The sequence below is a fragment of the Ammodytes marinus genome (assembly GCF_949987685.1).
Source record: "Ammodytes marinus genome assembly, chromosome: 5".
In the NCBI taxonomy this organism is placed as follows: domain Eukaryota; kingdom Metazoa; phylum Chordata; class Actinopteri; order Uranoscopiformes; family Ammodytidae; genus Ammodytes; species Ammodytes marinus.
In genome coordinates, this window is record NC_137234.1 from 34,880,695 (window position 1) to 34,903,262 (window position 22,568).

The following is a 22,568-nucleotide window of genomic DNA, read 5'->3' on the forward strand; positions in this document are numbered from 1 at the left end:
ATGTTGTTGGTAATAAGAGCCTCTTACATAAGCGTAGGGGTCCTGCCATGCACGGGCTGGTACTGAAATGATTAGGACGGGAGCACACACACAGTAGAAATCTGTAGGAGGGAGAAGTAGCCTAAAAGAAGGAGGGGTAAAATAAGAACACATAAACACACACAACTGAAACTGCATTCAGTTCAGTCTTAAAGCATTTCCACACACATCACAGTAGGCTAAATCATCAACATTAGAAGAAGATAACAGCGCTCTGGCCTTTAGACTCAAGAACCTGAATCTTGAGCAAGCAGTTGTGGCAGCAAGAGTATTTTTAGTCGGCTGCTATTGTTAACAAATAGGACGTCATTGACGGATTAATAGCACGGTGTTGTGGTGCTGTCGCCATGTCCCGCCCCCTCTACTCTCAGGTTGGAGGACTGCTTACACCAGCAGCACCTCACAGCCCATACCGGTTAGACCAGACTCCACCTGTCGGGCGCACTGTGCGCGTGTGTTTTTCTCGGTGTCATAAACGTATGACAACAGAAGGCTCATCTTTATATTTTCTATTGGCTATATGTTCTATATCTATGAAAAGGCTCATATGTACTGTAGCCTATATGAGAAGGCTCTCTGACATCGGACGGAAGCACGACACACCAACACAGGAGCGCGAGCACAGGCTGTTTTTCTTCTTATCTTTTCTTTTTTTACACGGATGAAAACATCACATTGAACTGGACAGGTGAAAGGAGCGCTTTGGTTCCCATCGCCAGCTTCATATTGTGGATATAATAGTTATTTTACCGGAGGAGGACAGAGGAGGAAACGACATCACAATAGCAGCGGTGGATGCTTTTATCCGCAGTGCTTTCGCCGAGCAGCCAACCGGGGAGCAGAATGTCCCGACAGCAGCAGCACCGGACGCCGTTAAAACTCACTGACAACGTGGTGGAGGTCAAGAGCAAAGTGAGTCGTAGTAGTGGGCTAACGTAGGCTAGAGGGTCATGTTTGTTAACGTTATAGCGACAGACAGACAGAAAGGATACGGGCTCTGCCGCGGTAGGCTACTGACAACACTGGTGTGACCTTCCGCTGTCGTTCACATAACATAGGCTGCTATAGCCTACGCTCCCTTTTTCGCTCCCAGACCGACAAACCGACACGTTTCACGGTTGGATAATGGTAATTACACGGAAAGGATATTGTATGCTATAATGAAAAAACAGTGGTGCAGCTGTCAGTCAGTCAGGCGGCCTGGGTGAGCTGTGTAGCAGGCTACCAGAGCCGAGCCGCAGTGCTCCGCTCCATACAGCAGTTATTCCGCGGTGTCCCTCAGTGTCTCTCAGCCTCCTGTTAAAGGTTGTGATAATAATGTATTATCCCTCTGTTGGTGGCAGGGGCGACTCTAGCACCAGGGCTCAAGGGGTGTCTGGTAGCCCAGCCTTTTGGTAGCCTAGGCTTATTATAAACATAGGCTACTAAACGGTTATTTTACCCCCCAAAATTACATTTGAACGGATCGTGAAGGGAAACACTGTTAATTATTAGGGTATGTGATTAGAAAGACAAATAGGCCTAAACTACTTGGCTGAGAGAACTTTCACAGCCATCATGTTGTTAACAAAGGTGAGGTGGCGCAACAATTGAATTGGTCTGCCTATGCAAAGGAATATCCTAAATGGAAAAAGCTATAGCACGTCACTATCAAAAGTTAATGAGGTAGACCTAAAGGCTAAACAAATGCCTACAATAATAATAAAGATATAAAGATGCATTAAGATTGTTGGGGGCTGAATAATAGGCTACCTATGGTTTTTACATTGAACCAACTCACCTGTAAATAGCTTAGGCTATTATAGAGAACCTAATTCAGATATCTTGACATGAGAGTTTAATGGACCTGTTCCCTGCATACTAACACAACAGGGTTGACACCTAGTCATACCTGTTGGTTTGGATGTGCAGTTTCACTTTAAATACCACTATCTCCGCTGTGGCTCAAAAACTGAACTCGTCTAACACAGACTTTTCTTTTCTTTTCTTTTCTTTTCTTTTCTTTTCTTTTCTTTTCTTTTCTTTTCTTTTCTTTCTTTTCTTTTCTTTTCTTTTCTTTTCTTTTCTTTTCTTTTCTTTTCTTTTCTTTTCTTTTCTTTTCTTTTCTTTTCTTTTCTTTTCTTTTCTTTTCTTTTCTTTTCTTTTCTTTTCTTTTCTTTTCTTTTCTTTTCTTTTCTTTTCTTTTCCAGTTGACTGATATCAAATGAGATTTCATTTGTAATAGGCAGTAGCCTAGCTAATCATGTAGCCACTGGAATCTGTATGGGAACTTCCTCTCAGGTAGCAGCCTATTATGTTTTCATTGCTGGAGTTCCATGGAACGTCCTTTTATATTATTTATTTCACTGTTGTTAAGACTTAGGCTATATGCCAGTATAGAGGGTAGTAACAACACTAAACTACTTCAAACAGATCAGTGCAGTATTAATGTGGAAGGAAACTTTCTTCACTTTGAGCAGGAACACACACACACACACACGCATACACACACACACACACACACACACGCACACACACACACACACACACACACACACACACATTTAGGCTTAGATATTTATTACTAGTGGCAAAATAAAGTAGCCAGTATACAGTTGTTTGCTCCAATCCTGATTTGAGTCCTTTAATTTGTGTGAAAGCTGGGTCTGATCCAGGCTACATAAGTACATTCTCACACATTTAATGTAACATTATTAGTAACATGATACATGTTGAAAGGTTGAATTTCCTGTATACTAAATCTTATTTAAAGAATATATATATTATTGACTCAAATGTAGATTTGTGGAATTCATCCACATCCATTGAAAAGGGAAGTTCGGTGTGAATTGTAAAGAGATTGTGTGATAGCTGCAAGTCATGTTGTCATGTATTTCCATGCAACATTGATAATCGAATGGACATATATGGATTATTATCACCATGGTGATTCATAATCATAGTAGGCCAGGATTAATAGTCTTGTTTATCCATTTACATAATTACATAAACCTGCCTCTCCCTATTATAATTAATTTGACTAGAACAAAGTATTTCCAGTGTTTTAAATCCCCCATATCTCCCAACCCAAAATAACACATTCCCTTTCCTATAAACATCTTGTCAAAACAATTGTTAGCCTGTGTCTGCACACACATCACACTGTTAATGATGGATCCCACCATACAGCCATTGATGATGTTGCATTGTTCCCACTTTAGATACTGTACCTGCAAAACGCATAATTAACAGTTTAATAAGAGAATAGTTTAATGCTAATAAATGAATAATGAAGCTGCTTTTACCTTCATGAAGCAACACAAACAGTTTTGTAAAGGTTGAACAATGACATAAGAGGTCAATTGGTAAGACGCAATAAATGGGTTTGTAATGCTTTCATTAACAACTAAGAAATGCATAAGACTTTTATTAATGTTTTAAGCAATCAAGAAATAGTTAACAAGTTTCTTATAAGTGCTTATAAAAGGTTCATCATCTCACAATAAACATGTTTATGATGTTATTATTAACACTTACATTCTCATTCACACAAATTAATATTAATACGCATCTATTAAGGGTCTTATTACCTATAAAATAATGCTTATAACAAGGACTAATATATAGCGTTACCAAAAGGGGTTATATTATGTTAATAATGATTTTCTTTTACAGGTAGTAAAAGATAATGCAAGAAAACATATTATTAATCAGTAAGTAACCTACACACGATGGCGAGAGCAGCGTCATTGTCAGCCACTGTTTGTCTCAACATAGATGTTAACAGCATCATTATATTTCGTGAGTTCACTGACCAGTTAGAATTCCAGGGAGCAAGTACACGCAGGTGTGAACCGCACCATGTGATTAACAGTATACAGTAGCCTTACCGGATGGCCAAGGATGATTGACAATAACTGAAAAGTGGAAGTGAAATGGACACTGCAGCAGGTGCTAAACGTTCTTATAGAATCAATCAAGACTATCTTATTTGCAGATATTTGCTGTTCATTTCGGAATAAAGAACCTATAGATACAAAGCAAAATGTTAAAACGCCGGCCTACTGATTACCTGTTACAAAATACCTGCAAGAAAAAGGGTTTGACCAAACCCACTGAGAGAGTTTTTAAGTAGCTGTGTGGATTGCATGCTTTTATCCTTTTGGCACTAAAAAAACTCTTTTAGGGGGCGCCACAATTTTTCTTACTGCAGTAAAACCCATGCTCTACAGTCAAAACCGATATTATTCATACCCCTGGCAAATTTCGCCAATTTTTGTTCAAATGTTAATAAAAGCTGAATTTATTTTCGACAATGATGCCTCTTGTACATCGTCTTAATATCTTTTGGGAGAAGCCTGTGTCATTTCCAATCAAGAAAAAGCTTGCTGGTTTCATAAAAGTTAAGTAACTTTAAGTAAAAATTTGCCAGGGGTATGAATAATTTCGGTTTTGATTGTATCTATCACCCCTCTCAGCCCACCTGTTCCACTATACTGTACTCCTCACCTCTCCACATTGTGTATAGGCTTTGCAGTCACACAGCAGAAAGGCCTCACACACCTCTATGAAGTCACTGTATATAGTGTGTGGTGTATGAACAACTCCCAGATTGTACAGCAAATTGTTTTTCAGCTGCGTTTTTACATTTTCAGTGAACTATGTGGAATATCACTATTTATCCCACAATGCATCCTATTGCAATGGATCGCAATATGCATCCTATCGCAATTTATGGATGTACTGTATATTATATCAAAACCCATGTTTCGTGATGCGTATCGTATCTTGATCATTCCCAATACACAGCCCTAATGTGGACCACACCCCTCGCGACCCCTTCATCACAGCCAGTGGTCAGGCATTAAGAGTGTACACACAGCAAACCATAGGTGTAGAAAACAGCCATTATGACCTGACAGGACTTACCCCTGCTCTGCTGATAGTTACCTTGTTGCCATCACCATTTCCTGCTAGAGCTCCCTCCATCTTCCACACCTCTTGCTTAGGTCAAGAGGTGTATTGTGTAGTATTTTTGAGTTCTATAAATAAGAGAGAGAGAGAGGGAGAGAGAGAGAGAGCCTGTAGATTCAGGCCATATAGTCATGTGCCAAGAGGAAATTAGTTTTAAAGGTTCAGTAAGCGGAATGGTCAGTTTAGCTAACTTCCTGTCAGTTACTGCAGTTAGCAGTCCCCTCGCTCGTCCCTACGTCACCACATTAATGCACTGCGGTCTTCAGGCAGCGAGTTATCTAGCATCATCTCAGATCCATAAGTGTGATAAAACATGATAAAAACTATCATAACAGACATTGGGAAGGATTTTTACCTGCTCCGCATATAGGCGCATATATTCACCCATCTGTGCTCTGCACGTGCACCGGCAGTGAGACGGGTGCCGGTTTGTAGCGTTCTCTCTTCTTTATTATCTTTAGTTTATTTTCCGATTACATGCAGAGCGGTTGACTGAGAGATCGGCTTTATGAAACGCGCACACTATATAAGTGATCACTGTATGAATAAAGAGCGATTTAACACTTGTATTAACATAAATAAATCGCTTACTTCACCTTGAAATGAATGGGCAGTTTGCCGTGGCACAGGTATGCTTTTGGCCATTGTATTGTCACAAGTATTTTAGCATAATAATTACATCAACAAAATGTATGCAACAAGACTCACCATGTTTTATTTCTGCATGGTTTGTAGACAGTGTTTAATATAAAGATTCAGCTAAAAGTTAAAGACCTAAAGCATGCTGCAGGGTATAAAACAGGTTCAGAAATTAAAAGTGAGTTTGCTAACTGTTTGCAAACTGACTGGTTCTTTGTTAGGCAATGGGGTAAGTACACATACCTCACTGAGCTCACTGAAATATACAACTATATAATATATTTAAATCTAGTAATAATCAGTAAATATATTTCAGGGTTTGAGGTGGAAAACAACGGGCAAGAATGTGCATGTGAGCTTTTAGTAGCAGTGCTGATAGGGGAAACTGAAACTTTAGAGTCAGTTTGGGCTTTAAAGGAGGAGCCAGTGAACTTGTATTTACATAAGACAAAATGATATCATCATTGCAAAATTAAATACACTGCAAAAAAGTTGTATTGTTGGAGCCAAATTCTTAATTGAAATATGACTAATTGCACAGCCCTAGATTAGTTTATCTATGTTTTGATTTGTTTCTTAGTTTTAACCTTTATTTGACAGTTCAAGATCATACAGTGACAGAGTGGAAATAGGGAGAGAGAGGGACATCATGACATGCAGTAAATGTCCACGGGACGGATTCGAACCCGTTAACACTGTGATAAGGACTGAGCTATAGTGCTCTACCCACTACGCCACCGGAGCGCACCTGCACAGCCCTAGATTCTTAACTTAGAGTTATTAATGGTGGTGGTAGCATCAAGATACATATTTCGAAAATACCAATCCTCTCCCATTGTGAACTGTGTAAAACCTCGGGTGTGAAACGTGTTTTAACTTATTGTGTCGACTGTTCTATCAGTTTGAGGCAGAGTACCGGCGCTTTGCCCTGAGGAGAAATGGTCCGGGAGGCTTCCAGGAGTTCTACCACCTGCTGCAGACCATCCATCACATCCCGGGCATGGACGTGTTGCTAGGATACGCTGACGTCCAGGGAGACCTGCTGCCAATCAACAATGACGACAACTTCCACAGGGCCGTCAAGTCAGCCAATCCCCTGCTCCGCATCATCATCACCAAGAAAGGTAAGAGCATTGGAGAGGAGCAGTGGTACCATAAAGGAATAGTGGCTTGATTTCAGAAACAGTCTGTGGCCCTTGCACCTATTTCAATTTTTTTCTTTGAAAGGGACAATACACAGCTTCCTAGCAGAACCAGACTTAGCTAGAAGCATTTGCATTTAAATATTCACTCAGTGAACAGCATGGGACGACAGATGACTTGTAGGTGCTAGACTCCTTCCACCTGTTGGCTGCCAACAGGTGGAAGGAGACTCTTTCTTGTCTTCAACTATTGTTTACTGGTGTTTGTGTGTGTGTGTGTGTGTTTCTCTGTGTGTGTGTGTGTGTGTTTGTGTGTGTGTGTGTGTGTGTGTGTGTGTGTGTGTGTGTGTGTGTTTGTGCATGCGCGTTTCTGTGCGCGTGTGTGTGTGTGTGTGTGAGAGAGAGAGAGCTGCAGGAAGGGTCTTTGTTCTCCACATCAAACATATTTTGTCTTTACACACACTCACACACAGCTCCACCTGATGCTGCTCTGCCTGTCTGCTTGTATTGAATAGTGTTTTGATGCACTCCTCCCTGTGGGTTAGCCTGTGTTGTGATACTGTATATTTCCTGGGGCATGTCTACTTCATTAGACACTGCTGTTTCTTTCAGTGCATGATGCGGTTGTGATACTCTTTCTTTTTTTGTCTTCTACATACTACAGTTGATCATAAAAATAATCTATTAAGAATGTAGTATGCATAATTGGGACATACTTTTACTTATTTATTTCATCCTAACATTGCACCTTGAAACATTGCGCCTTGATTTTGCCTCGTTCTTATATATCCGTCTCATTCCTGGTTGGTTTCATACTGAGGCTCAGTCGATGTGACGTCACTTCCTGTGCGCACTGGATTGTGGGTCAGAATCGCCCAAATAGGCTAGCATGCTGATTTTGACACTAGAAATCTCGACAGGATGTAGTAGACATCCAGGTATTTTTAAGCATGCTAAATCTGACCAGACTTATAGAGACATCCTAAATCTTTTTTCTTTTTTCTAACATACTAAATAGCCGCAGGGTTCATGTTAGGGCCTCATCTGATTCTGAACTGGATTGATTTCTCAAGTTGAGGTGGGTTGGATTCAGTATTACCTATGACAAAAAATGCATTTGCCGGTATTAATTATTATGAAAACAGCAAATGCAGATTAAGTACATACTATGGAAGTAAATGCGTGTCATCGGATTTTGAAAATAAAAAGCCATTGAATTTTAAGCACTGAATATTTATGCATTGAAATAACGTATCTGAATTTTTTGCAGCACTGAATTTTGTGCCTCTGAATTTAACTCATTACATTTTAAACAACTCATTTTCACTTTTATTTTACAATGTTCTCAAATTCAAAATCAAATATTCAACGTTAAAAAATTCAACGTGCCAAATTCAACTGCAAAATCCCATGTATGAAATTCAGAGTAACTTTGGGGACCCAAGGAAGAGCAATCGATCATAGATGCTAGATCGTGTTCAAACAAAGAGAGCTAGTGGGAATATTAGCTCGTTGCCTTGGATACCCCTGACTGATGCAGGAAGGCAAATCAGGTTTTAGCCATGTCAAACGGCAACGCAAGTAACGATGGTGCTTGGGTGAGTACAAACATGTTTCTATATATATGCTAGCTATTATATTCTTCCCTATATAGAAACTTGTTTGTACTCACCCAAGCACCATCGTTACTTGCGTTGCCGTTTGACATAGCTAAAACCTGATTTGCCTTCCTGCATCAGTCAGGGGTATCCAAGGCAACGAGCTAATATTCCCACTAGCTCTCTTTGTTTGAACACGATCTAGCATCTATGATCGATTACAGATTAACAAACCCTCCTGTGCCAGTAGCGTCTGAGCATCTTTCCACGAGGGCCTGCAATGAATTTGCCTCCTTCTTTACTGAGAAAATTCACAAAATTAGACAAGCTGTCACTGCATCAATACCAAGTTCAACATATGTGTTCCCTCTTAAAATCAATTCAAATGCAATGACAGAATTTTATCTTATAAACCACAAAAACCTGGAGGACATTATACAACACCTGAACTCCTCATCCTGTTGCCTTGACATTCTGCCCACAGGCTTCTTTAAAACTGTTTTTAGCTGTATGGCCTCAGATGTTCTACAAATTGTCAACATGTCCCTTCAGACAGGTGTATTCCCACAGGCCCTGAACAGCAGTCATCAAGCCACTCCTAAAAAAGAACAATCTAGATACATCACTCATGAAAAATTATAGGCCCATATCTAACCTACCATTTTTAAGTAAAATAATTGAAAAAGCTGTTTATCAACAGCTAAATAACTACTTAGCAATGAATAACTGCTTTGATGTCTTCCAGTCAGGATTTCGACAACACCACAGCACTGAGACTGCTCTGGTTAAGGTCCTCAATGACATCCATTTAAACACAGACAGTGGCAAAAGTTCTGTCTTAGTTTTACTGGATCTCAGTGCCGCTTTTGACACAGTTGACCACAGCATATTACTAGATCGACTAGCAAACTGGGTTGGACTCTCTGGAACTGTACTAAACTGGTTTGAATCCTACTTAAAGGATAGAGACTACTATGTGTCAATAGGCAATTTCACATCTGAGCGGACAAATATTGAATGCGGGGTCCCCCAAGGTTCCATTCTTGGCCCTCTTCTATTTAACATCTACATGCTCCCACTAGCTCATATTATGAATAAGAACAAATTATGCTACCATAATTATGCAGACGGCACACAAATCTACATAACCATATCACCAGGAGACTACAGTCCGATACAGGAACTGAGTAAGTGCATTGAACAAATCAATGATTGGATGTGCCAAAATTTCCTTCAATTAAACAACGATAAAACTGAAGTAATTGTCTTTGGTGCCAAAGATGAACAATTAAAAGTCAGCGCACAGCTTACATCCATTATGTTAGAAACTACACCCCAAGCCAGAAATCTTGGTGTTGTTGTAGACTCCGACTTGAATTTCAAGAAACACATAAAATCAATTAATAAATCAGCCTACTACCACCTAAAAAACATTTTATTAAAGGGCTTATGTCTCAGCAAGATTTAGAAAAACTTGTCCATGCATTTATCTTTAGTAGACTTGACTACTGTAACAGTGTCCTTGCTGGCCTTCCAAAAAAATGTATCAGACAGCTTTAGCTAATTCAGAACGCTGCTGCTCGAGTCCTCACTAGGACCAAAAAAGTAGATCACATTACCCCAGTTCTGAGGTCTTTACACTGGCTTCCAGTCACTCAAAGAATTGATTTCAAAATACTGATGTTGGTTTATAAAGCACTAAATGGTTTAGGGCCAAAATACATTACTGATATGCTGATACGTTATGAACCGTCCAGAGCCCTTAGGTCGTCTGGGACAGGTCTATTTACAGTCCCTAGAGTTAGGACTAAACGAGGAGAAGCAGCTTTTAGTTATTATGCACCAACAATCTGGAATAAACTCCCAGAGAACTTGAGGTCTGCTGCAACTCTCAGTTCTTTTAAATCGAGTCTGAAGACTTTTTTGTTTCCATTTTAACCTGCAATTTTCATTTTATTTGCTTATTTTATTTGCTTTTAAATGTTGTATAATGTCTTTTATGTATTCTAATCTTGCCCTTGTGAAGCACTTTGAGTGGCCTTGTGTCTGAATTGTGCTATATAAATAAACTTGCCTTGCCTTGCCTTGCCTTGCTCTTCCTTGGGTCCCCAAAGTTACTCTGAATTTCATACATGGGATTTTGCAGTTGAATTTGGCTGAAAATTCAGATACATTATTTCAATGCTGCAAAAAATTCAGATACGTTATTTCAATGCATAAATATTCAGTGCTTAAAATTCAATGGCTTTTTATTTTCAAAATCCGATGACACTCATTTACTTCCATAATATACTGATTACCTTTGCATACTAATGACATACTTAAAGTTCTAAAGCTTTCGTCAGTGGGTCATATGCTCAATCATTGTTTTAACTCACTTGACTAACATAACAGAACATTATCTAGAGAAAGGAGTACAAATGTAAGTTTAAAAAGCAGTTGACATGACAAGGAGTGATGAGAAAAAGTGCAACACAGACTAACTGAGCCAAGTCTATGGTAATACTGCATACATAGCCTTTACCCAGCTATATGATTGTATACAGTACTGTGCAAAAGTTGTGAAAAAAATGCTGCAAACTAAGAATGCTTTCAAAAATTTAAATAATAATGGTTTATTTTTTATCAATTTAAAAAAATGCTAAGTGAGGGAACAAGGTAGTTGTACTGGATAAGCAAGGTCTCTACCAGGCAAAGATCTCAAAGCAGATTGATGTTTCAAGATGTGCTGCTCTTTGACAAAGAAACAGGCAACGCTGAGGATTGTAGACGCAGTGGTCGGCCAAGGAAACTTAGTGCAGCAGAAAAAAAACACATCAAGCTTATTTGCCTTAGAAACAACAGTGACGCCCAAAACGTGCCGCTTTATCGCCTGAAACGCCTCTACGTGTCTAAACCAGTGGTTTCCAATGTGAAAATGCAGATTTTCTGCGCCTCTATCGCGTGCTACGCGTTGGTGTGTAGAAGTGTGTGAACGTTTACAAAAATGTCTTAAGGTGCCAACACACTGCACTCCGCGGCGCAGCGGTTGGCCGTGCGAATCGCAGGTTCCGCGCCGCGTGATCATATTGGGTCATAATGTGTCCGCTGCCGGCCGCCTTCTCCTACTCTGGGGATATGCTGGCGCTGGTGCTAACCGGTGCTGAGAGCACCAGTCTGCTGTGCTGATGGTGCTTTACCCAAGCTAACTGGTGCTAACTTGGTTCATAAAGCAAATCTGATAACTGTACACAGCAGGCAACAGACACATAGGCTATTCACAGAATTTATGGGAGCAAACTGTGACTATTATGTTTTCATCCATCTTGATTTCCTCTGTCCGTCGTCCCGAAGTGAGTGACGTCGGGAGGAGCTCAACGCTGATTGGCTATCGCGGCGCAGCCGGCGGCAAAAAGTTCAATATTTTCAACTCCTGCAGCGGCCGCGCCGCGTGAACCGCTCGCCGCCCATTCGCGCGAAATACATTGACTTTCTATGTAAACTCGCCGCGCGGCAGTGTGCAGTGTGTTGGCACCTTTAACCGTGACGTCATTCTCCTCCTGCGCCCACCGTCTTGTAGGCGCGCGCGCACACACACATGCACGTTTGTTCGCCTGTAAACACACAGTTGACATGAACTATGCTCGTTTACACACCTCTTATAATAGGTCCATGGCACACACACACGTTCGCCAGTCTGTCATGTGTTCACCGTCATTGTCGCCCTTCATTAATTTCCTGATTAATATAGCCTATCGCACATTTCTACATGTCCACGTTTATGCAGGTTGAACAGGTGTTATAAAGTTCGGGCTACTTACGAGCGTAGTTCGCGTCAACCGGGTAACTTTAATCTTTAGGTTATCTTTCATCACTCTTCCGTGGCTGTGACTCGAGCCCCAGAACGGCGACTCCCCGTGTGTGCGTGTGTGTGTGTGCGCCGATACACACACTCGCCGAGGGACAGACCGATTCGGCAGACTAGCTTTTATCATCCCTTAGTACAGTGCTTCTCAAATGGTGGGGCGCCGTGAGTTGTCAGGGGGGGGGGGGGGGGGGGGGGCGCGGGCTGCCTTGATTTCCAACTGACAAAAAAAAAACATTTTTTATTTTTATTTTTTTAAGTGCTAGCAAGCGTGATGTGTGCTTGTGTATGGTCATCTCCGCGCGAAAGGCCGCGATTTGCAGTAAATAATTGTCCACATGTGTCTCCAAGTGTCTCTGTAGGCTATTTAAAAAGAAATCAAGCAAGAAGACTAATAATAACATTAATTAATTGTTGGTTATCGCATCACAGAAGGCCTATTGGCCTATACTAATAAAAAAACACCACCTTAACTATGTTTACAGTTTAAATTTTTTTTTTATGAAATGCAAACCTCAGTGAATCATTTGCTCTTGTTTCTCTGTCCTGAGACACAGGCTGAGACTTGTTTAAATGTTACAAATTGAGCTAATAAACTGAACTTTGAATTTTTTTGCTGCAGAAGTTATCTCAGCTAATTTTTGTTATCTAATTTGATAATAAGGTGATTGTATGCAGAATGCTCATGCCAGAAACTCATACAGTGGTTTTGTACAGATAAATAAATAAATATTATCAGGTTCTCAATAGTATTTCAATTTAGGGGGGGCGCGAAAAAATTTCTGTCCCCTAGGGGGGGCATGACAGAAAATAATTGAGAACCACTGCCTTAGTAATTAGTTTATTAGTGATGTAAAATCAATAAATGCGTGTCTCCAGAAGATATTTAAAAACTTTGAAAAAAAGGAAATTTGAAGAAAAAAAAATTAAAAAACGGTTTTCGTTAATTGATTTTTCCTAAACGGTTATGATTTAATAAACGGTTACACGTGTACACGTGCACACCCAGTGTGTAGGCACCTTAAAGTGTTAGGTACTGTATACATATAGTACGTGTCTGTGTGTGTGTGTGTTGTTATTTTTTCTGTCGAATTATATAAATGTTTCCCCAGCACACACGTTGAAGCCTAGTACCAGATTATTATTATATCTTACTCTTACAAAGTAACATTAGTTGTCAGATCATTTAGCACTAACACGCCGCAAGTGCTTATTGAAATCGATTGTAATAAATAATTCATATGTATCTAGATGCATCTCTTGTGTGTGAGTGGTGTGTGGCATGAGGGTGTTTCTGTCAGCTTCTAGAAGAAAAACTAAACATCTGTTCCTATCTTGTAGTGCGTGTATTTTGTGTAGTATTGTGTATTTGTACTATAGCTCTGCTGCGTTGCTGTTTCTCAATGCACCTTCTCTTACCTAATTAATGATGTTATAATGCTAATCTGCTGCTAAACAGGCCACTATTGTTGTCCACAATCACAGACAGCTGCGAGTCTAATCAGATTTACCCTGTGGGCTGGCAGAGAACAGAGCAGGGAAAATAAATCTTTATTTATCAGTTTTTAAAGGAAAAGAAGAAAAAAACACAAAGTATGTGTTGACAATTGACATAATCACAAACGAACATACATTTAGTGTGAATAGAAAAGAGAGTAATAAAACATTGATGAAAGAAACAATAATTTAGAAGTAAAAGAAATATGTATTGGACAGAAGCAGCAAGGGCACATCAAAATATGCACCTTGGTTTTATCATCATGTTGAGCATCAAATCTAACAAGGTAAATTCTTAAACACACACACACACACACACACACTCTTACTGCATTAATGGCGTAATTTAACCTTTGGTGCATCCTGAAAAAAATCGTGACACTTCGAATTAAGATGTAGATAAAAATAACATGAACGTATTTTTCCACCAATTTCTTTTTATAACGTTCTTTTTCAACTTCAGTCCTCACCATAGAAACCATATTCTTCTTTATTTCAAGGATTTTAACTCTCTAAATTCCAGTTGTTTTAGAAAAAGTCACTAGTTTTTTTTTATGAAAAAACACAAAAATTAAAAGCAAATTAATTAGTCTAAATTGGATTTTTTTGAGGGGGATTATAAGAGTTTGATAGATGTCAGGAATTAACAATAATATTGAATTGAATGCATTTCTATGTTTTATCATGTTTCGATTTAAAATTTGCCACCCATTAAGGGCCATTGTACGGCACTGAATGTGAGGAAAATTAATATACAGTGCATTATTGATTAATCAATTAATTGAGTTTACCATTCATAAATTGGTCAGAAAACATTAGCCTTGACCAAATATGAAGCTATTTGCATAAACACAGCCTCAGCAATTGTAAAATGAAAAACCAAAAGGTTCAAAAAAGGGCCTAAGATTGACTGAAGGTTAATCCCGGCTGTAGCTGTAGAAGCTACACTGCACCTCATGAATAAGGATCAGGCCTAACTCATTAGATAACTCAAAATGTACTCACCCAATCATTTTATCTTCCTCCCTGGAGTGTAAATCCTGTTAAAAAAAACACATATCAGCTGGAGCTTGGTCTTGGGAGGTTTAGGCTGCATTCACAGCAAGGGGCTGTTTTCAACACAAATGCAAAAGTATTTTTTACATTTTTAGGCTGTTGGTTTACAGAACAACAGTGTTATCTGGGGCTGAAACCGTAAGAGCTATCCACTACAAAGTTTCACAGCCAACTACTGGCCTGGCATGCGTAGCCTATAGCGATTAAGGTCCCTATGGCGGATCTTTGTGCATGTGGAGCATATTCAAAAACTGTCGTCTAAATACAGAAGTGTTTTAAAAGATGGAAGGAAAAACCTTTCCGTTTTTAGATCGAGACCATTATTGTGTAAACGTTGCTCAAATCAGGCGCTGGGTGAAACGCTGCAGTGTTGTTTGGTGATGGGAGTTTGACTCTTATCATAAGAGTAGACCTGTTAACACCTCTAGCGTGGTCTGGTCACTCACTGATACACACTCCCGTGATGTGATTGGCTGCTGCAGTGTTTCTCCAATGGTTGAGCAGGTTTCTACTTCCAAAGCATAGCCGGCTAGGGCTGGATAGTATATCCTCATAACTGGGATCACCGTTTTATTTTTTCCTTCCCTAATGAAAGTTACAGGAGTGCATATAGGCTTATGGTTTGTACGAAATGTCAACAAAGAAAAAAATGTTTTCATCAAATGTCTTCCATTATATGTTCATGGCTTCCATTGGCCTATATTTTCAGTTTTTAGGAGGCTAAACCAGCCGGGCCACTCACCAAATGCGCCCTCTTGCAGGAAGAGGAGGGGAAACAGAATTGCCTAAATCTGCATCCATCCCTGACTCCCTCGTTTAGTTTGAAGAAACAAATAAACAATTTTTGTTTCTTAATGTTTTCTTGTAGGGATGAAACTATGGAAGGGACGATCAGCAATAGTAAACTGATTCTATCAGAGTGAGTGAGTGTGCAGTGAAGAGAAAAAGAGAGAGAGAGAGAGAGAGAGAGAGAGAGAGAGAGAGAGAGAGAGAGAGAGAGAGAGAGAGAGAGAGAGAGATCGCTTTATTGTATCACCACAGTGATATGTTGGGTGATAACCGCTGGGTGATAACGACTGGTCCTTTTTAAACGGGCAGGGCTCATTCAAATGAATGAGAAAAACCTGTGTTTTCCACTCACTGTCTGATTTGGTGTGAATGCAGCCATAGAAATAGACTGATTCATTTGAATTAATCAGGTTTTTCTAGATTCAGCTCTTTAAAATTACCCAGGGGGCAAAGTGATGTTATGGACATGGAGCATTGTAAAAGGTTGTTCACCAAAAATTACATCTAGGACCTTCCACGAAAGCTACAGCGGGCCGACATAGCAAATCAGAACCACTGTTTAAGTGAATGGGGGTGAATGGGGATGGGCTAATGGGGAATTTTTTGAACTTTAGGATATCATTATGAAACGTTGCCAGTTGATTACTGACATTAAAACAAAAACTTTTTGTATTACAGTATTTTCGAAAATGTTTAAATAAATATGAAAAATCATCAATATCTTACTAATGATGCGTAAATTTGCATATCTGCAAAGCCCCAAAATCTAGATGTTGGAAGAAAACAAAGTCAATTTGTTTTTAAATTTTGAAAACAAAACAAGTGTCCAACTGCCTGAAGCCTTTCCTAATCACAGTTCAAATTTGATCAATAACCCATAGAAAATACATTTTTTACACAGTTACATTTCATGTGCTATGGACCAAAAGTGTCCTTTTGGAGTCTCCAGCTGGTATTTTAGGAAACGGCTAGACATTCCTTTGGAAAAAACAGTGTAAAAAATAAATTTTCTATGGGTTATTGATCAAATTTGAACTGTGATTAGGAAAAGCTTCAGGCAGTTGGACACTTGTTTTGTTTTAAAAATGTAAAAACAAATTGACACTGCTTTTGTCCAACATCTAGATTTTGGGGCTTTGCAGATTTTTCATATTTATTCAAACTTTTTGGGAAATACTGTAATACAAAAAGTTGTTGTTTTAATGTCAGTAATCAACTTGCAAAGTTTCATAATGATATCTATAAGTTTAAAAAATTCCGTATTAGCCCATCCCCATTCACAGTGGTTCTGATTTGCTCTATGTCGGCCCCCTGTAGCTTTCCAGCAGCTAGTTGACCAGGTTGTCCACCCAGGTTGGGATCCTGGAAGGTTCTGGATATCCTCGCCCCTCCGTTCCTTTTAATTGGTGATTTTTATGGGACATCAGGCCACCGTGGTTATGTTAAACACACGTCCTTCAACTGCTAACATGGTCGCATGTTTAGAATGTAGGCTATGGAAAGTCAAACACCCCCCTGTTCCGCAACAACAAGCTGGCCGCATTTATACAGAGAGGCGGAACTGATTGTGTCGGCAATCTTACTTCCCCCCCGAGGTAGTAAAATTCCCGGAACAATCTGTTGCGCCTCTCGGCCCCGGTTCCGCAACAGTCGCATTTATACAGCAGGGCGGAGGGCCGAAATTCCGGCATATTCCCAGCTTTCACTGGCTGTGTAAAAGGGTCTAGTGAGAGAGAGAGAGAGAGAGAGAGAGAGAGAGAGAGAGAGAGAGAGAGAGAGCAGTCCATCCGGTGTTGTAAATTGAAGGCCTTAGCCAGAGTGGGATTATTTGACCGTGGAAGACTTAATCAGCTCCACTCACTGCCACCACTTTGTGTGTGTGTCTGTCTGTCTGTCTGTCTGTCTGTCTGTCTGTGTGTCGGTGTCTGTGTCTGTGTGTGCACCTAATGTACACAACAAATGTCTGAAAGTATTATTCAGAGGAGGTTGATGTCCAACATTAGGTCCATTTGCATCATTACTTCAGTCAGGGGTTGACACTAAGGTTTCAAAAGCACTTGCCCATAGGGCAAGTACAGGTAATGTTTTACTTGCCCGAATGTCGTGTTCACTTGCCCAAAAAAACTGTTAAACAATGATATATATAGGCTAATTAAATTATACATTTTAGCGAACCGTATCTCTTAAATGCAAACACTGCTTTCTGTCTCATCCTGACCACATACAACCAACAACAATTCATATAAGCCTAGATATCATGACATCACACTACACCAAGCGCTTGGTCCTGCTGCAGCATTGTAAAAGGGCCTCTTTTTGCCATGCACCTGGCCTGGTTTTGGGGGTCTCAGAAAACTCAGTCTAGCTCAGAGTCAAGCTGAAGGTAAGCTTCCACACAATAGTGTTCAGAAAAATGTAACTTATTTTACTTATTTAAAACGGTCACATTGTGCGAAAAAGTGATAGTCTGCCATAAAATTATTAAAGTCCACCATGTTAAAGCTATTGCCCAGTTATACTGTAAGTAGGGAGGGGGATCATTAATTTCTATTCATATTGATACCATTATAAAGACTCCACAATCCAAATCTTTATTGATACTTTTCTATTATTTTGTTAAAAGAGAACTGGTATTATTGCTTTAATTGCTTATAAGATTAGAAGAGCTAAGGATAGGACTTTAAAGAGGTCAAAATTCCATATTCAGGCCTACTAATAATGTTCAGTGTTTCCCCCAGGAAATGTCTTAGTCAAGGTGGTCACTGTCTAGCCGTACAGGAGGCGCGGCGCAACTATTATTAGCCACTTGCTTGATTTCTTTTTAAATGCAGAGGTTATTGGTTGTTTTGGAACATGTATTTCCAAATTTAAAACATAAAAATAAAGCAGCATTTAAAATTCAGAAAAATTAATCTTGGCCTACACTAGCATGCTGTTTGAAAAATAATTAAATTATTGAAATAATACAATGTGTTTTCCCCTTAAAATGACTAATGCATTTCAAAGACAGTAACAGTGTGGCACTTCTGTAAACTTACTGAAAGGTGCCTGGGCCATCACTCTCATGCATGTATCAGACTTTTCTCTGCGCTGTATGAGCCGATAAGTTGTGTTGCCACGGTGATGTGGAGTCTTAAACTAGTCTAGCTTTGCAGAGCACTTCTTTCTGTTCAGCTAAATATATCCCCATAGAACCGCACCGCGTTTATTATCGCCACCGGTTAAATGTCGGTTTGCTGCTGCTCGTTTACTCTCCCGCGTACATGCCGTAGTCACGCGCAGCGCGGCACGGTCGCGCGCGCAGAGCCCCCGACACAGAGCAGCTGATAGTCTGAGCAGAGAGAAACGCTTGGAGACATATGTGCACATTTATTTACCGCAAATCACGGCCTTTTTTGACCATGAAAAATCACACATCGCGCTTGCTAGTACATTAATTGTGCAGCACTAAAAATAAAAAAATTAAAGATTTAATTTTTTTTTTTTTTTCTTTTTGGTCGGTCAGTAGTCAAGGCGGGGGGCTGGTGTTGCTAAGGCGGCCGCCTTAACTATAAAGCTCTGGGGGAAACACTGATGTTATATTGCTGGGGAAACAAGTTTTTCACCCAAACTGTATTATTCAAGCTTCTCACGAAAAACTTAAATTTCTTTTTTTCTTGATGTTACATTTGAACACATCATGATGTCATTTTATTGACCTGTGCCTAATATTCATTTTACTGAGCCGACCTGAACACATCACATTTGAACCGTTTGCGATTTTTTTTTAAAGCCAACTAGTTCTTATCCTGCAGATTTTAATATGAATTTAAAAACTATCACATTTTTTAACTGCGGGACTTGCTACACAGTCTCTCGTTTGCGTTTGTTGATCACCGCTGCATTGAATGAATGATGAGACGGTGCCGAGCTCGTCTGCAGCATGGGCGGCAGCGGCTCAGCGGACGGTTTTTATTTTTTTGGAGACAGAGTTGAAGCAGGTTGAAGGAGTTTCTTCAAGACAGTCGAAGGTACAACACTTTTACAGTCTATGATGCAGACCAGTGATGGAATAATTCGCCAAAGTAGGCCTAATTAGTTGAAGATGACCCGACTCTACTCGGTATTTAAAATTACATCATGTGACCTAGCCTACTGGACTCCATAGCGGTATCGATAAGCTCAAACTTTATTGATTTCTGGGGTTTGAATATAGCGGAACCAGGTCCGTAGCCTAATAGAACCGGCTTTCGGAACGTAGACAGCGAAACTGCGCGCACACAGGCTGTTGTGTGTGTGTGTGTGTGTGAGAGAGAGAGAGCGAGCGAGAGAGAGAGAGAGAGCGTGATGCTGCTGGCTGCTGCGCGCAGCTGCTCAATAGTAGCCGATCTATTTTGTGTGAGTTAGCGGGGGAAAAAATGTTTTGCGGACTCTAAAACACATGAATAAATAGCTTAGACTACTGACAACTCATCTAAAATCCACTTGCCCGGTCGGGCAACCAAAAAGCAATATCAACTTGCCCGAACATTATTTTCACTTGCCCCGGGCAAGCGGGCAAGCGTTAGTGTCAACCACTGCTTCAGTACATCCTATATTAGTATCACAGTGGTATCAACGGTAACAGTCGTGCAGAAGAGGTGGTAGTTTTGCATGTAGAACTAGACTGAACAGGTATGAAAGTTGCAAAAGAGACTTTACATGAATTATAGGTTAAGGTTAGAACCATTTTGATGACACTGGTAGCAAACATTACAATATTGTTTATACTTGATTTATATGCAGTCATGCAGAAAGTGCAGAAAGTAAAACAAATATTCCCGGATATTCACTTAAATTATGTTTTCAGGATTACAAAGTAAAAAGATACATTTGCCTTCTGAAAACTACTGCAGTTATGATATAATGATGTCGCTGGTAAAAAAAAAATTAATTAGTACAGTTCCAAGCTGGTGAGCCAGTGTGTGTGTGTGTGTGTGTGTGTGTGTGTGTGTGTGTGTGTGTGTGTGTGTGTGTGTGTGTGTGTGTGTGTGTGTGTGTGTGTGTGTGTGTGTGTGTGTGTGTGTGTGTGTGTGTGTGTGTGTGTGTGTGTGTGTGAGCTGCAGACAGGGTCTTTGTGTGTGTGTGTGTGTGTGTGTGTGTGTGGGAGGGGTAAAATTGATACATTGAAGGAGAGAGAGAAGAAAATGGTAGATTGAATTTGTGTGTGGAAGTTTGTACTTAGTATATGGCTGTATAGTGTATGACAGGGTAGGCTAACCAGTTAGAGACTTATGGCGCTTTTCCACTGCATGGTATCAGCTCAACTCGACTCGACTCAACTCGCATTTTTGGCATTTCCACCGCAAAAACATAGTACCTGGTGCCTGGTAGCGACTGTTTTTTTGGTATTGCCTCGCTCTAGGTTCCAAGCGAGCTGAGCCGATGCTAAAAGGTGACGTCGGCAGACTGCCGGCCACTGATTAGCCAGAAACTCCCGGCTTCATTCTGTTGTATTTATTCCCAAACTCTCCGGGACTTTACAAGTGTATTTTGTCTCGCCGCGTGCAGCCTTCTCTGGTTCTCTTTCATTTGATTTGCATCACAGATCCGAAAAAACTTAATGAAATGTCCATATATTCGCTTAACTCACCCAGCTGTGTTGGTTGTTGGGGATGTTACTTTAAACATACTGTACAGGACACGAGAGGAGACATGTAGGGCAGCTAGCAGCTATATAGCCTAGTAGCCAGTTGGGACAGAAATGATAGCGAGCGATTACATTACAAGCCTCGGACTGCACTGATTACCTCAATACATTATTCAGACTGAGACACGGCTTGCAATTGAAAACACGTATCCTGAAACAAGCGCTAGACAACTTGATGATGCCCGTGTCTACATGCATAGGGATGTACGTGACGCATCCCTACAGCTGACTGAGTGGCAGAGTCACACATCAAGACACCAATCCTCCCTTTTAATGGCCCGTAGCAATATTCTTCTACTTCTTTAAGCAAACAGATACAAGGGGGGTATTTCTTAAACATTTTCCATCCGTATTTTTGGCGGTTGGCTCAGTTAATTGCACAACAACTTATTGTAATTTCTGCTTTGCTACTTGGCTCAGGAGTCGGCTTTCTGCCCCTTTGTATGATGACCCCGCCCACGTTCAGGAGGTACTATTTGCAGTGGAAAACGACCCGTGCTGCTACCATTACCAAGTTGAGTTAAAGGTGAAATAAGCGGTTTATTTGTTGATATAAGTGTTAAATCGCTCTTTATTCATACAGTAATCACTTTCATAATGTGCACGTTTCATAAAGCCGATCTCTCAGTCAGCTGCTCTGCATGTAATCTGCAAATGAACTTTTTGGGGGATCCCGAAATTAATATCCAATCACAGGAGAGAACGCTACAAACCGACACCCGTCTCACTCATGGTCTCACTGCCGGTGCACGCCAGAGCGACACATGGGTGAATGTTTATGCGCCTACAATGGCGGAGCAGGTAAAAATCCTTCCCAATGTCTGTTTTGATGGTTTTTATCATGTTTTATCACACTTATGGATCTGAGATGATGCTAGATAACTCGCCGCTTGAAGACCGCAGTGCATTAATGTGGCGACGTAGGGACGAGCGAGGGGACTGCTAACTGCAGTAACTGACAGGAAGTTAGCTAAAAGAACCATTCCGCTTACAGCACCTTTAAGCCGAGTTGGGTCGAGTAGAGCTACATGTGCGGTGGAAAAGCGCTATAAGAGCCACACTTTTTACTGTGTTACTGCAAAGAGCAAAGATCATAAACATACACATCAACATCCCCCCCATCCCTTCCACACACACACACACACACACACACACACACACACACACACACACACACACACACACACACACACACACACACACACACACACACACACACACACACACACACACACTCACACACACACACACACACCCCCAAACCTCTGCTCAGCCATTTACTGTAAATGTCACACAACCAACATGATAATGAAAGTAATGGACTCTTACAGTACTAAGACCAC

General features: G+C 40.4%; 1 protein-coding gene across 1 annotated transcript in view; it reads left to right on the forward strand.

The window, feature by feature from the left end:
• Positions 1-482: 482 nt before the first annotated feature.
• pard6a (par-6 family cell polarity regulator alpha) overlaps positions 483-22,568 on the forward strand; it is a 50,207-nt gene continuing 28,121 nt past the window's right edge. The window contains exons 1-2 of the mRNA XM_080028060.1: positions 483-951; positions 6,533-6,755. Coding sequence (XP_079884186.1) covers positions 835-951; positions 6,533-6,755 — 340 coding nt within the window. The 5' untranslated portion in view covers positions 483-834. The remainder of the gene's footprint in view (positions 952-6,532; positions 6,756-22,568) is intronic.